Source organism: Orycteropus afer, unplaced genomic scaffold (genome assembly GCF_000298275.1).
Source record: "Orycteropus afer afer isolate SDZICR_OR568_19922 unplaced genomic scaffold, OryAfe1.0 scaffold00252, whole genome shotgun sequence".
Taxonomy (NCBI): Eukaryota; Metazoa; Chordata; class Mammalia; order Tubulidentata; family Orycteropodidae; genus Orycteropus; species Orycteropus afer.
The window spans coordinates 3723759-3739877 of record NW_006921839.1 but is presented as its reverse complement, the minus strand read 5'-3'; the positions used below and the strand labels follow the sequence as shown (position 1 = coordinate 3739877).

The window sequence follows — 16119 nt, the reverse complement described above, 5'->3', positions numbered from 1 at the left end:
TTTTTTTTTTTTTTTTTTTAAGCCATCTACAGAATAATTTATTTTCTACTAGGTTCCAGGCCCCATAATATCCAGTAATGTATGCCCCACTTATTTCCCCCCTCCCTTCCTATCCTGGTAACCAACAAGAACAATACAACTTATAATTTTCGTATATGATATAATAGTTGAATTTTTAAAAAAGTAATAATGGTATTAAAGAAATAGTCATGCTATCTGAAATTAGACTTTTGTTCATTCATGTATTCATTCATTCATCTACTTTACACGTAATTACTGTCCTTAGGTGAATAAGACAGGCAAAAGCCCAGTCCTCAAGAAGCTTACATTCTGGTGAGGAGAAAGAGATATCTAACATCCAAGCTTTTTGGCAGCCATCCTCACACTAACCCATCCACCCAAACCCCCACCTCAGCTACATGCCAGAGTTAAGATATGAGCAGCTAGACTTTTATATCCAAATGCAGAGCCTTATTATTATAGGTTTTACATGATTCATCTATTTGATTCCTCCCATTGTTTCAACTAATTGAAATCTTTCGGGATCCTGCCTCTAGTATCCAACAAATTAACTATCCCTTCTGGCTCCATGTTAATCTGAAATTTCTTTTAGGTCTTAATTTAAGTACCTGATAAAAATGAGTAAGGCAAGGCCATGGACACGGCCACACTACACCCTCTAGGAGGAGCAGGACTCTATTATAATCAGTACCTCTGAGCATAGCTCTTCAACCACTTGTTACTCAGTGTAACTGTACTAGTCCTCATGTCTCTGTCTTATCTTCACAGATATCACAGGACACCTTGTCAAATGCCTTACTCTTAACCAAACCAAACCAACCAAACTGCTGTTGAGTTGGATCCGACTCCTAGTGACCCCTCCTTGGGTTTCCGAGGCGGTATCACTACAGAAGTAGATTGCCCAATCTTTCTACCCAGGAGTGGCTGGTGGGTTTGAACCGCCAGCCTTCTGGTTAGCAGTCAAATGCCTTAGGCATTATGCCACCAGAGCTCCCAGTCTCATTCAACAGAAATAGTGTTCCTATCAACAAAGGGACTTTATTTACCGCACCAGTGCTGGCACCTAGTAATCCCTGCTTAGTGTAGGTTAAGAGCTTAGAAAGACCTGGATTTGAAGCCAACACCAATAACTGCCAGTTATATAAACTGGATAAACTACTTTATCTGAAAAAAGAGGATACTCACAGTAACTGCCTCTTAGGGCTGTTAAGAGAAGACAGCAGATATCAATTATTATCATCTCTATTATCCTTTGCCTTATCCCTGTTCCTATGATAATCCATTCTAGACCTCTGTTCAACACTGACAGTAAGAATTTTAAGATCAACAGTTTAAGGCATGTAGCTTCTTTTCACTTTTAAAAATCTAATTACAGTTGTTCCCAGTTCACATTATGGCACCCTCAGCTGTATAATTCTTTAAAGGCCACCAGCAGAGGTTCTTTGACCTCAATTACAAGTTCTCTCATTTAAACTAGACTAATTGACTCAGGCAAAAAGACATTTACATAGTTAATGTGTATGTGTTAACTGTACTCATTCACCCACCTTTAATTCAATTCCTTTTGCCAATATGTCATCTATGAATTTGCATTTGAAAATTATTCTATTTGAGAATCAAAACAGAAGCAGATGTATTTCTTGTTTTATTATCCCCCAAAATAGGAAAGCATCTCTTCTGCTGTCCTTAGCAGAAAGTCTTTGCTTTCTTGGACTCAGGGCCTCTGTGGCGCCACCCAACAGGTAGGTATTTGCCAAGCTTTTCGGAACATAAGCTCTTTGCTGCATCCTCTGAATCTGCCCCTCTTCAGTCCAATTAGTTACCCCCCACTTTACTCTACATGAGGAGACTGCATTGCAATCTAGAGTTACATTCCAAATTTCTGACCCTATAGCACTGCCCTCCTCTCTGAGTATTATGATACAATATCTTATGAGTTTCTGGAAGCCCTGTCTTTCTAAAGTTTGCATACACATTTCACTATGTTCAACCCAATCCTCCAAGACCTTACTTAACACCAGCTACCAAAATTACACTCCTTCCTCAACACTTCGCTGAGTTCCTGACCCTCTATCACAGGTAAGTGAGGGAAGCTGTGGAAGAGAAGACTGAAGAGACATCAAGGCTCTTCTCCCAGATGCCTGTGTAACAGGATGAAGAACTGAGATTTAATCTGAGAGGCAGCGACAAAAGATCTTCTCAGACAAGTACGCAGCTGTGGAAACTGGTCTTTACATTATGATCACGCTCAGTGGTCATCTTTTTCAGTTCAAAAAATGGCAAGAGAAACTGCCACATCAGGAAATAATGTATTTTTCAGTTATAGAATGGGAACAAAGTTATTACTGCTTGCTCTGCAAAACCTTATGTTTTATGATCTAAGATTAAATAAGTTATAACAAGGAAAGACAAAGGTAAGATTTCTGAAATTATTTTAAAAAGGAAACAAATATAACTTTAACATATTTTAAATGTTTTTCTCTTCTTGACACAATGAAAATGAGTGGTATTTTTCTAATTAGCTATATCTAATTACATATAGTTACCAATCTGGATGTTGGCAATAGATTCAGACTGACGATCACAAAATGGACTGATGCCCAAATGATACTTTTTTTCTATATCTCCTATATAAAAAAAAAAAAGGAATTATTAATATGAATATATCCATTAAAATATAATTAAAATTCTCATCTTACCTATAAATTCCTTAGCAAAAACATCACCTACTTACTAATCCTCATGAGGAAGAATGGCTTCTAAATTTGTTCTTTTCTTTTAACTTACTCACACTCAGGAAAGACTGCAAAGCTAATATCCTATTTGAAACGGTTGTTGTTGTTGTTGTTGTTGTTATGTACCATTGAGTCGCACCGGACTCATAGTGACCCCTCCTTGGGTTTCCGAGGCGGTATCACTATGGAAGTAGATTGCCCCATCTTCCTTCCGAGGAGTGGCTGGTGGGTTTGAACCGCCAGCCTTCTGGTTAGCAGTCAAATGCCTTAGGCACTATGCTACCAGAGCTCCCAATTTGAAATGGAGGAGGTAGAAAAGTTTTACCAGGTGTTACCCTGAGAGTGTTATTTTGCCATCATTTTAATTTTTCTAAAAGGAAGGTGGGAGCTCTGGTAGCATAGTGGCTAAGACACTTGCCTGCTAACCAGACGGCTGGCGGTTCAAACCCACCAGCCACTCCTCGGAAGGAAGGTTGGGCAATCCTACTTCCGTAGTGATACTGCCTCGGAAACCCAAGGAGGGGTCGCTATGAGTTGGGGCCGACTCGACGGCACATAACAACAACAACAAAAGGAAGGTTGATGAAATGAGTATCTGTGTTTTCGAGCTTTAAGTCACAAAAATGTTTTACATGTTCATATGGCTATGGCCTCCATAACAAGAAGGACAGAGATGTGCAGGCACTAGTCAGCAGGGTAGGGAGACCTTTCTGCACTTGTACAGTAAGATTCCAGGGGTCCTGATGGTTCAATGATTAAGCACTTGGCTGCTAACCTAAAGGTCAGCAGTTCAAACCCACCAGAGACTCCACAACTCAGAGTTGGTGATCTGCTGCCATAAAGACTGCAGCCTGGGAAACCCTATGAGGCAGATCTACTCTGTTATATGGAGTTGTCATGAGTCAGAATGGACTTGACAGCACACAACACAGTAAGATCCCAGCCTGAGCTATACTTAATTCTTAAATCACATTCAATTATGTGTGTTTGGAATACCAAAGAGCCAACCACAAGGATTCTCTCCCCCACATTTTAGATGTGAGAACTAGTTAGAAGGAAATGTCTTCTGGATCACTCTAAAAAAAGGACTGCTAATTTTTAAAACAGACGCTCAGTTTGGACATTACTGGTTACATGTGCATCTACTGTGAATTGTCACTAAAAATATCAAGTATCTACTGCTAGACTCCTATAAACGGATGAGTCCTTTATTTTATCTGTATGATGCTAAAAACTGAACTGAATAATTATCACTCAATACTGTAACTTGCCTTGATGGAAGAACTCTTCGGTTACTTTTTCACTCCATTGCTTGCTTAACTCCCAGGTCCGACATGGGTTACAAATATCAGCACATTTCAAAGCCATCTAGCAAAGAAAATTTTATTATTATTATTATTGTTTTTAAAAAGGTCAGTCTCAAATGTATTACATTTAAATATATTCTCTCTAATAGTAGAAAAAAGAGCATTTTAGAAAGAAAAAATATATTATTATCTTTTGTATTAATTTTATGATGTTACTATCAATGGTTTTTGCAGAGAAGCTGAGGAAGGAGCTGTAAGACTAACTGAATTACATATGCTTGTTAATACCAGACAGACGAGCACAAGAACAATTCTGGAACAATCATAAACCTATATAAATAAACTGATCAATTATCTCTCCCATGTTTTAGATGTAATAACTAGTTAGTATGAAATGCTTTTTATGGATTGGCACCCTTTCTGGCAAAAGATGTCTTCAACAGAAATCGAGTGCATAAAATACAAAAGCAATGTCCCTTCTTAAAGCACAGATTTGCCAGTAAGCTTCTATAAGGAAGAGTGTGCAAAGATTGAAGGAACTTCATTAGCCTCTTCTCATTTACCATATTTTTTACACAAATAATATGCATGTTACACGATGTAAAAAATTAGCATAGCATGCTACTGAAAGTACCTTGGGGAAGGATGTGGTTGACAAAAACGTGTAACACACGTATTGCTTGCATAAAAATATGGTAACCAACTCTGAAAAACTACCCAGCAAGAACATTTCATTTTAGTCCAAGTAGCCATATGATTTATTCAAGAAATGGAATATTTCCAAGGCACATTTTACCTGTAAAACTAAATGCCGATGACTGGCATCTTCTAGACATAAGTCCCCTCTATCCAAATGAGATCTAAACAACGAAAGATACTCATTTTGGCGACTGATATCTGTAGCGAGTATCAAAGCGCCTATCTGAGTCTCCATTTGTTGCCTGGAATTAGAAAAATATAAAGAAAAAATATAAGACTTTCAATTAACGAGTTACTCCATGACTTTTTTCTTAAACTTAATACTTGGAAAGTCCAAGGTATTCTAATTACCATTCAACTTTTAATTTATCCCCTAAGAATGAATTTTAAAGAATGTATCAAAAAAAAAAAACCTATTTAAACAAAACTAAAGCCAGAAAATGCCAATATGCAAGCATTCCCAAAAGAAGTAACTTTGGAATTATAGTATGCTTTTGTAAAAAGCCAGAAGAAGACTGGATTTTGTTTCAGAAAATTCTTTGCTAGGATATACTGAGGGTAAAGAACTTTGGTTTCTTTTTCAGTGCCCAAGTTCTGAAATGCAGAAGGAAGATTCAAATAGAAAGAATAACAGCCATTCAACAACTAACTCCTATGGATAGTTTGACTAAAATGCCTGATTAAATCTTGAGGAAATTCCACTGAAACAACTTTTTAAATGTCTAGATTCAACTATATTCTCAGGATCAAATTGAAGAATAAGCTAATTATCTGTATATAGATATCCAAACTGTCTGGAAGAGAAAAGGTAATCTGTTAACACAAATAACAAATACATTATATCATGTTAAAAGCTGCCTCAATGCAAATAACAAGAGAATTTAAAAAAAATAATAATTCTTTTTTTTTAATACAATTAGCCATGACCACAATTGGCTTTACATAAATCTCTGTATAATGATCAGTAAAGAATTTATTAAAACATTACTTGTAAAGCTCACAATAATGAATATTAAATAAAACAAACCCCAAATGAAGAAAATACAAAGGAATTCTATGAAGTAGTGTTCCTCATTTTCAGTTTTCATTGCCTAAAAATCTGAGAATTCTTCAGTGTTAACCATCAAAGGCAAAACATGATGAAAAGGGGATATAATTTTAATCTGCCTTAATCAAGAAAAAGATAACTTATATATATAAATACTGTATGCTTTAAATAATTTTTGTATTTGTACTACAGCAAGAAATAATTTCACTTACCAGAAGTACCATCCTATTGTCATAACGCCAAATGGTATCCACGAATAAAGATTTAAAAAAAATAAAAAATCAAGTCCAGCTTTTTTCTTATGGTCATTACACAAAACACTTAGTTTTTTATAAAGTTGTTTTAAATTAAGAGAGAAAAAGGAAAGAAGAATAAAGATAGTAATTTATATTTTGACACCCAACTGTATTTTTATGCCTCACAATTTTTCTAGACCTAGATGGTTTACTTGATATCCTGAAGTGTATCTTCTCTCAATGAGGCAACATTAAAAGCTTCTGTTTGTGAACTACACTATGGCAATGATGGGAGATTTTTGTTACCAACCAATCATCATAATGGGGTCATTTAATGTTTTTATTAAGCTCTTAAAATGGCTTGCTTCACATTATTTTTTCTAAATATGAGTATTTCCTGCTGTTCTTTCCACTCATTAATTTATCCTACAGGTTCAGAAGTGATTCTAGGACTATGCTATTTAGGATATAGAGCATTCTTTTTACTTTCTTATTAGTTTTGTAACAGACTTTTAATGACTCTATTTATTATACAAAATATTTACTTTCTATCCAATTTACTTTTACATCTAGACTTAAGGTTTTTTTTCAGCTGAGTGTAAAATGGAAATATGTAATACCTATTTATATAAACAATATATATGTAATACCTATGACCAAGCCATTGAGAATGTGGAGTGAATTGTATCACACTCAAATACATGGAATGGTCCTTCATGAAAATAAATATTTACTATAATACTACCGACTATACTTTAGAACAGGTTTAAGTTACTAAAATTTTCATATAAATTTTTTTAAATAATTATCCATCAAATTAAAAACAAACAAACAAAAAAACTGAAAACTGTGGAACACCTAAATATAATAACATTGAACTTTTAACTTTATAAAATTGCTTTGCCAACTTTACTTCCATAGCTCATACCAAACGGAGTTTGCCTCAGTCCAACATACCTGCTTTCTAGTGGCATATGTGAGAACAAGCCAGATTCTCTCAGTAGCCCCACTGCAGATCTCCAGTGGTGATTTTCCAGGACTGAGGTATTCTACAAGTAAAAGTGCATTTTTGAGTTAGGTAATGGTAGGTCTCATTCTGAACATACAGAATAACTTGTTAGTAATATTAATCTGGTTAAAATTCTAATGTTCATTGAGAATTTACCTTCACTACATTCATGTCTTCAAAACATGAAACATTTTCTAGAATGCAAAAATATTAAATGTTGATGATACCATTTCACTAACCTTGTATAAAGTTGCCAAGTAATGGTTAGTTTTAATAAGGAAAGGTTGATTAACACCTGGGTGATCCAGATCATGAGTGGCAGCTGCAATTAAGCTCAGCAAGATATCCCAGGGAGTTACAGAACTGGCAAGCTAAAAAGTGACAAAAGAAAACAATTAACCACAAGATATGTTTGAAGTAAACTCTCTACATTACAGTAAGCTGGCAGCAGGCTCTTCCCATGCTACAGTGTAGTCTTTCAGTTACGCTACTGTTAATGCCACCACGAACTTACAGGTGTTGGCCTCATCACAACACTGTGGGACAGGAAAGATACCACAGCAGTGCCCCTACCTCGTGGAGTTTAGAAAGCGCCTCATCAAACACTATAAATTTTTTTAAATTGTGATTTGGATGAAAGTTTACGGAGAATATTAGTTTTCCATTCAATAATTTCTACAAATTTTATTTTATAACATTAGTTACAAATTCCCTCTACATAACAGCACTCTTTCCGCTTCTTCACAGGGTTCCCCTTTTCCATTCCTCCTCCTTTCCTGCCTTCTGAGCCTTATTTTTGGGCAAATGCTGCCCTTTTGGTCTTGTATGGTATTCTGAGGAGTATGTTTCTCACTATTGTAAAGTGAACAGTAACACTATTCTGTTGTGCAAGGTGATCCCGAGGGGTGGGTTCTGTCGGTTCCAGGTTTAAAAGATGTCTATGGGCCACAGCCTCAGGGATTTCACCAGTTTCTATCAGACCACTAAGTCTGGTCTTTTTTTATGATTTTGAATTTTGTTCCACATTTTTCTTCCATTCTATCAAGGACTTTCTGTGGTCCCGATCGGAGAAGTCAGTAGTGGTAGTTGGGTACCATCCAGTTCTTCTGGTTTCAGGGTAGCGGAGATTGTGGTTCACATGGTCCAAAAGTCTTTGGACTAACTGTTTCCTTGCGTCTTTGATTTTCTTCATTCTTCTTCTTTCCTCTGGACGGGGAGAGACCAATAGTTGCACCTTAGATGGCTGCTCACTAGCTTTTAAGATCCCAGTCGCTACTCATGCAGTAGGATGGAGAACATTGTCTTTGTGAACTATGTCATGCCAACTGATTTAGCTGTTCCATAATACTGTGGTGAGTTCTGGTAGCATAGTGCCTAAGGCACTTGACTGCTAACCAGAAGGCTGGAGGTTCAAACCTACCAGCCACTCCTCGGAAGGAAGGTTGGGCAATCCTACTTCCATAGTGATACTGCCTCGGAAGGGTCACTATGAGGGGTCGCTATGAGTCGGGGCCGACTCGATGGCAAATAACAACAACACAAACCCCTAAGGCCACATATTGTTTCATTTTTAATAAGCTTAATTAAAATAGCAGCTAAAGTATAAACCATACTTTTTTAAAAAATAATGGCTTTGAAACGATAGTTCTGTTCAAAATTAAACAACACAAGGTTGTTTGTATTTCTATTATTGCAGCCATTACAATGTAACTTTATGATTTTGAATTTTGGAGATCTATACAATCTATTTTATGAACAAATTGGTTATTATAATTCAATAATTTAATCTAAAATGTGAGGTAATTATTATAGTCCCAATGTTAAAGGATGCTATTGAGTAATCGTGAAGAATCAAAGTCTATATCAAGTCTGTAATGAAATCCTCTCCCAATGGATGGGTACATCGAGAACAAGTGTATACTGCATATTCATATCAGAAAGTATAATCTTGTAAGCTAGCAATGATAATTTTACTCTCAATAATCATTTCTAAGCTTGTTATAATTATCACAACAAATTAAATTTTATTCCTGACTAAAATTTTTCAATGATAAAAACTGATTACCTTGAGTCAAATTCCTCTGATTCCATTTGACTCCACTAAACCCCTCCATCTGGCCTCCAGCCGTTTCCATACCAAATGACTTATTTGGGTTCCTACAGCACTTCACAAGCCCCTCAGCAGAGCATATCTTTATTTAAGTTTACAATAGGGCAATGCTTTCTAAACATGCATGATCATGTACTCTGTTGTTGTTGTTGTTGTTGTTGTTATGTGCTGTCGAGTCAACCCTGACTCATAGTGACCCCTCCTTGGGTTTCCGAGGCAGTATCACTACGGAAGTAGGATTGCCCAACCTTCCTTCCGAGGAGTGGCTGGTGGGTTTGAACCGCCAGCCTTCTGGTTATCATGTACTCTATCACTAACAATTATGACCATACATCACCAACTTGTGTATACTTTCAGATTATGGTACTTCTATGCTAGGGTGAATCACCTTTTTTTTTTTTATCCCAAGATCGTCTCTAGGAGTTCTTGGGGTAGCACAAATAGTTCAGTGATCAGCTACTAACTGAAGAGTTGGCAGTTCAAATTCACCCAGTAGTGCCATGGAAGACAGGCCTCGTGATCTATACCACATGGATTCACAGGCACTGAAACCCTATGGAACACAGTTCTACTCTGACACACATGGGGGCTCCATGAGTTGCAATGAACTTGGCAGTAACAAGTTTACTGGTTTTAATGTTGAGTTCACCTCGGTCTGAAAAATCACTGACGGAGGGTTTGAATCCATTGCAATGATGTAAATTTTTTGAAGGCTGGTGGATTTGAACCACCAGCCTTCTGGTTAGCAGTCAAATGCCTTAGGTACTACGCCACCAGAGCTCCCTTTTGAAGGCAGAGAATGTGTATTATTAACTTTTTTATTACCTATATCTGGTACATAGAGCATCTCAATAACTGGGGAGAAAATGGTGATGAAAATTATTTCCTCTTTAAGGTTCAAAAGCATTTTAAAAATAAAGATTTTTAAAGGACTGATGAGTAATCAAGATGAGCAGAATGCAAGAAGGCATTCTGTGTGGAGCATACTGCATATAAAGTGATCCCCCCATGTACACAAACAGACAACTACACACACATACAGAAATGGTGGGCCAACATGTGTATGTGGTATGACCAAGTAATTTATTAAGCAATATGTAAAAGTATTATTCTCATCACTGATAACTGAAACAGAAATGGAGTGGGAAAGAGTAGTAATATACTATCCTGGGAGAATAAAACAACCCAGAATAGACTTATTAAAAAAAAAAAAAAGAAAAAGATGTATGACAACAGAAAACATCAAACCAAATCATGTAGATTAAAGAGATAACCAATAAACAACAGCAAAGGGAGAAGAAGTAACTGAATATTTAATAAAAGTTCTTGAAGAGAACTTAAGTGGTACATTTGAAAGCAAACAAATCACATACACCCACAAAAAAACCCAAGAGATATGGCTGTGTAAACTGTTAATGTTTCTTCTTGTAACGAAAAGAAACTTAAATCAGAAAGAAAATGTTAGGAGTATCAAAAAACTGACAAAGAATTCAATAGTGTTAATATAACTTTTAAAAGTGGATTGAAAAAAGACACATTATTTTAATTCTCATGATTACATCTGTTAATGTTTTTGTTGCTGTTATGTGCCGTCAAATTGGACCCGACTCATAGCGATCCCTCCTTGGGTTTCTGAGGCAGTATCACTACGGATGTAGATTACACCATCTTCCTTCCGAGGAGTGGCTGGTGGGTTTGAACTGCCAGCCTTCTGTTAATACCTGACGATAAAGAGCGGTGTGAAGTAAAAAAAACCTGCAAATCATCAAATGTATATAAAGGTCAAATTTCACTTAAGTCTGAAAAGCTATCACAATTGTTCTTTTTCAGTAAAACACAAAATCTTTAAGTGGTGAGTTGTCTTGTGTTCAATGATAAACTTCACTGTTTTCATTGTTTGCTAGCATTATGCCGATTTTCCATTTTAAAAGTTATTGTTGTTAAAATACAATAATCACAATAAATAAAAGTTTATCATTAACTGACCTCTATGCTCATGCATCACTTTCGACTCATAGTGACCCTGTATGACACAGAACAGCTGCCCCAGGAGATTTCCTAGGCTGTAATTGTTACGAGAGCAGATTTCTAGGCCTTTTTTCTCCTGTGGAGCGGCTGGTGGGTTTGAACCACCAACCTTTTGGTTAGCATCTGAGTACTTAACCATTGTGTGTGCAACCAGGCATGGCTCCTTATAATGGTTAGTACAAATATCTAATTCATTTAATACAAGATTCCAATCAAGGGAAAGTATCTGAAAGTAAACAGGAAGGACCATAATCTCAGGGACATCAAGCTCAATTGGCATAACAAAGTACATAAAAACACTGTTCTACATCCTACTTTGGTAAGTAGCAACTAGGGTCTTAAAAACTTGCGAGTGGCCATGTTGTTGTTGTTGTTATTTGCCATCGAGTCGGCCCCGACTCCTAGCAACCCCTCCTTGGGTTTCCAAGGCAGTTATCACTACGGAAGTAGGATTGCCCAACCTTCCTTCCGAGGAGTGGCTGGCGGGTTTGGACCGCCAGCTTCCTCGTTAGCAGTCAAGTGCCTAAGGCACTATGCTACCAGAGCTCCTGCGAGTGGCCATATAAGATGAAATTATTGGTCTCTCCTTGTCTGGAACAAAGTAGAGTGAAGAAAATCAAATATGTATGGCAACAATTAGTTCCTTGAAATTAGAATCTCAGCCTACATGACATTGAGACCAAAAGAACTAGATGGTGCCTGGTTACCATGTCAATCATTCTGAAAGGGATTAAAATTGGAGACCCTGAATAGAGTAGGAGAAAAATGTGGAACAAAACTTAAAATCATAAAACAGACCAGGCTTACTTGTCCCAATAGATACTGGTAGACCCCTAAGACTGTGGCTCTTAGCCACCCTTTGGACCTAGAACTGAACTCACTCTTGTGGCTCAACTTTCAGACAAATAGACACACCTATAACGTGAACATTAACACAAGACAACAAGTACTCCTTAGAACAATCAACCATAACAGATCAAAAAGGCAGCGTGTGTGCCCAGGAATAAAGCTCAATAAGCAGGAATGGATAGGAAAAAAAGACAGGGAAGTGGTAATCACAGGGAGGAGGTGGGAGAAGTGCTGTTACGTTGTGGGGACTGCAATCAATGCCATGAAACAAAATGTGTATGAACTGTTGAACGGAAAACCAATTTGTTCTGGAAACTTTCACCCAAATAACAATAAAAAATTAGGGGGAAAAAAAGCAAGTAAACAGAAAGAAATTTCTTAGGCTTTTCATGTGACGTAAATGTCAGTGTCTTACCTTGGGTTCTTTTAAGTAACAGTGCATGGCCTGAGTAACATCTGCAGCATGGACTGCATTGTGGTAAGGATTTTGACTGTGGTAATCTTCTTGAATCATTACTGCAGCAAAGAAGATAAAGATCCCTAATTTAATTGTAAATGGCAGGCATGTGCAAATACAAAAATTATAATGATTTCTGAGTCATTGACTTACACTTTTCATGTAGATAATATAAGCTGAAATTGTTCAGACTCAGAGAGATGATGATCACCTCTTAACTCACATGTATATCCAAAGAATCAATACCAATTTCACTCTGAACTTGAGAATGTTTTCATGTCAAAATTGTGAAATAAATTATATATTTTTTTTCCTTTTTCTTAAATGTGAGTCTACCATGATGCCACATTCCTTTGACTCTTTTTAAATGATAGAGAGTTTCTCAACTGAATAAAAGCAGTTACAGTAATCTCTTAATATCCACGGGGGGGGGGGATGTCAGTTCCAATATGGCTAGTGCATAACAAAATCCACGGATGTTGAAGTCCCTCACATAAAATGGCATAGCATTTGCATATAACTTACATACATCCACCATCCACCCACACACTTTAAATCATTTCTAGGTTACAATACCTAATACAATATAAATGCTATGCAAATAGCATTTATGCTCCCTCTTAGCCTTTGAGAGATTGCTTTGACTACTTAACTGGCTTTTTTTTTCCTCTCGAATATTTTCTGTGATTGGTGAACAGAGGATGTGGAATCCATGGATACAGACTGCCAATTGTACAATTCGTACAACAAATATTTATTATGCCAGGCACTGTTCTAGGTGCTGGAAATTTTACAGTGAACAAAAGCTAGCAAAATTTTTATAAAGCTAAAATATTATAGTTATTGAGGTATATAAAAAGCAATCCTACTGGTGGTGCACCATCAGTTAGTTAAGGTTTGGTCTAGAATTTGTTTTTCAGTAATAGGGATGATTTTCTGTTAATATTGCCCTCTCTTGATCAGTTTTCTTTATGTCATTATGAAAGAGCAGATTGTGATTAGTGATGTGAACTGTCCCTATAACAGCATGGAACTAACTGCCATCAGATCTGCACTACGGACTGAGGAGCCTAACACTGTAATCCAGTCGCCTCCAAGTAAAGTAAATCTGCCCTAAGGTGAGTGAAACACCACTCAATGGTGAGTGGGGATACACTATTAGAATTCTGTATCTACTTTTTCCCCATCCTTTAAAGAGAATTTTAAATATCCTGTTAATAGCTATTTTTATGTGTTTTTTTAATGTAGATAATATATTAGTATAGCAATATAAGCATATGATTTATAAATAAATACGCTTTTAAATTTTTTCAAAAGTCCTAGATTATAAATTTATCTTAGCTTGATATTCAGGAGTTTTGGTGGTACAGTGGTTAAGGCATCTGACTGCTAACCAAAAGGTCAGTGGTTTGAACCACTAGCCACTCCATGGAAGAAAGATAAGGCAATCTGCTTCTGTAAAGATTTACAGCTTTGGAAACCCTAAGGAGGTCACTATGAGTTGGAATCGATTTGATGGCAGTGAGTTTTTTTTTTTTTTGGATTGGTACTTAAATGGAATGAAAGTACTAATACTAACTTCCTTAAAAAATAAGAAAGAATCCTCATGTTACTAAGTTTTTCTAAGGCATTTTTTTTATTTGGTGAAACAGTGTAACTTTTTTCTACCAGTATTATGTTAAGATCATCCTGCACATTAAAACATATTCTATTCTGAAAATTTCAGAATTCACTCTTTAAAATAATCTTTAAAATCTAACATCAGGGGATTTCAGGGATAAGAGGAGAGGAGACCAAAGTGCAATGTACGTTTAAAGTTTCAGCCTTCAAAGACGCAGGAAAGTACAGAAAATGCATCATCTTTGTCAGCAAGCTGTGGCCGATTTAAGAGACTGAAGAGGAAATTATGCCAACCTCCGCCACACCCAATATCTAGGTCCTTTGTGATCATGCAGCTCCTCCATCAGGAGGTGCACCCCACATGACTTGTTTTGACCACAGAAGGTGACAGGAGTGAAGGAGCACCTGCCTCAGTCAGGGTCTTAAGAGGCTCAACTCATCTGCTACCTTGGAAACAGGCCACTGCCACTGGAGCCAGCACAGCCTGGTGTAAAATGAATACATACTTCTTTGTTTTTGTTTTTAATGTGAGTCTATTATGGTGCCAAACTCCTCTGTCTCTTTTTAATTGAGTTTAATGAGAGGCCATGTAGCACGAAGCCAAGTCAGGCCAGTTGTCCCAGTGGAGGCCCCAGCCTAGACCTGCAAAGCCAAGCTGCAACTCACCTGCTGGTGGACTGCACATGTGGACCTGAGCCCGGCCAAAACCAGAAGCAGCACTGAACTGACTTGCAGACGCAGGAGTGCAACAAATGCTTGATATTTTAAGCCGTCACTAAATTTTGAGCAGGTTTGCTATAAAGCAATAACTAGCTTATGTAAATGATAAAGTATTTAAACAATCTCTTGTATAAAATCTTGTTATTGTTAAATGAGTTAGAATCACTTACCTAAAAATCTACGAAGTTTCATCATATCTAAATGGAAGTACTCAATTAATCCATGAAGACTAAACAAATGAAAGGTTAAACTTACTAGACTATTTCCTAAAGAGAAAGGAGAGATAGTACGTTAGTAGGAAAAACAAACTAAGTGACTGCATTGTGCTCCCCAATACAGACTGTGAACATAACATATGGAGAAGGTGAGCTAATTTCTACTTTTTGTCTATCTAAAAATTGCATCTTCTTATTTTACCAGTTATCAAAACTAAACATAACAACTTTCTTCCAGCCTAAGAAAAAAATGAACTTTTGTGTTCCAGCTATCCACAAGAATTCCAAGATTAGTATTTTCAAGTAATAAATAACAGTAACAAAAATACTGTGCTCTCTTGGTCCTTCCAAGGTGCTCTGGCAGCATAGTGCTTAAAGCATTCAGCTACTAACCAGTAAGTCGGTGGTTCGAACCAACCAGCCACTCCATGGAAGAAAGACAAGGCGGTCTGCTTCTATAGAGATTTATAGCCTTGGAGACCCTACGGGCAATTCTACTCTGTCCTAACAGGCACCATGAGTTGGAAACCACTCAATGGCAGTGGGTTTGGTTCGGTTTTGGTCCCTCCAGTTATCATCTTTCTATTCTCTTGCACGTTTAAGTTTCCTGAAAGAATCCATGCAATGGGGATAGTCTTTCTCCTCAACTTGCACTCAATCTGTCAATGACAACTGGAGTCACATAAACTCTAGAAATAAAATTTGGAAACAAACTATTTTTATGATGTTTGGGTTTTCCCTCCCATGACACTACTCTCCATTTTTCAAACCTTCTACTATGTATCAGAAGGCTGGCATTTCAAACTCACCAGCCACTCCTCAGAAGGAAGACTGGGCTATCTACTTCTGAAGAGACACTGCCACCTCGGAAACCCAAGGAGGAGTCATTATGAGTTGGGACCGACTCAATGGCAGTATTATATATCTCAAAGTAGAAACTTCAGACACATAAACTTACCAACATGGATCCTATAGGACACATAATACTTTATTATTTTGACAATTGAATACACTATTTGGTGGCACAGTGGTTAAGTGCTTGGCTGCTAAATGAAGGGTTGGCAA

At 37.0% G+C, this 16119-nt stretch overlaps 1 protein-coding gene across 1 annotated transcript in view; it reads right to left on the bottom strand.

Moving 5' to 3' along the window:
* Window positions 1-16119, bottom strand: part of PDE7A (phosphodiesterase 7A) — a 176819-nt gene that overhangs the window by 8788 nt on the left and 151912 nt on the right. Inside the window, exons 6-12 of the mRNA XM_007949737.2 lie at window positions 15010-15105; window positions 12458-12558; window positions 7295-7426; window positions 7004-7095; window positions 4860-5004; window positions 4028-4124; window positions 2568-2648 (exon numbers count right to left, since the gene is read on the bottom strand). Of these exons, the coding sequence (XP_007947928.1) occupies window positions 2568-2648; window positions 4028-4124; window positions 4860-5004; window positions 7004-7095; window positions 7295-7426; window positions 12458-12558; window positions 15010-15105 (744 nt within the window). The remainder of the gene's footprint in view (window positions 1-2567; window positions 2649-4027; window positions 4125-4859; window positions 5005-7003; window positions 7096-7294; window positions 7427-12457; window positions 12559-15009; window positions 15106-16119) is intronic.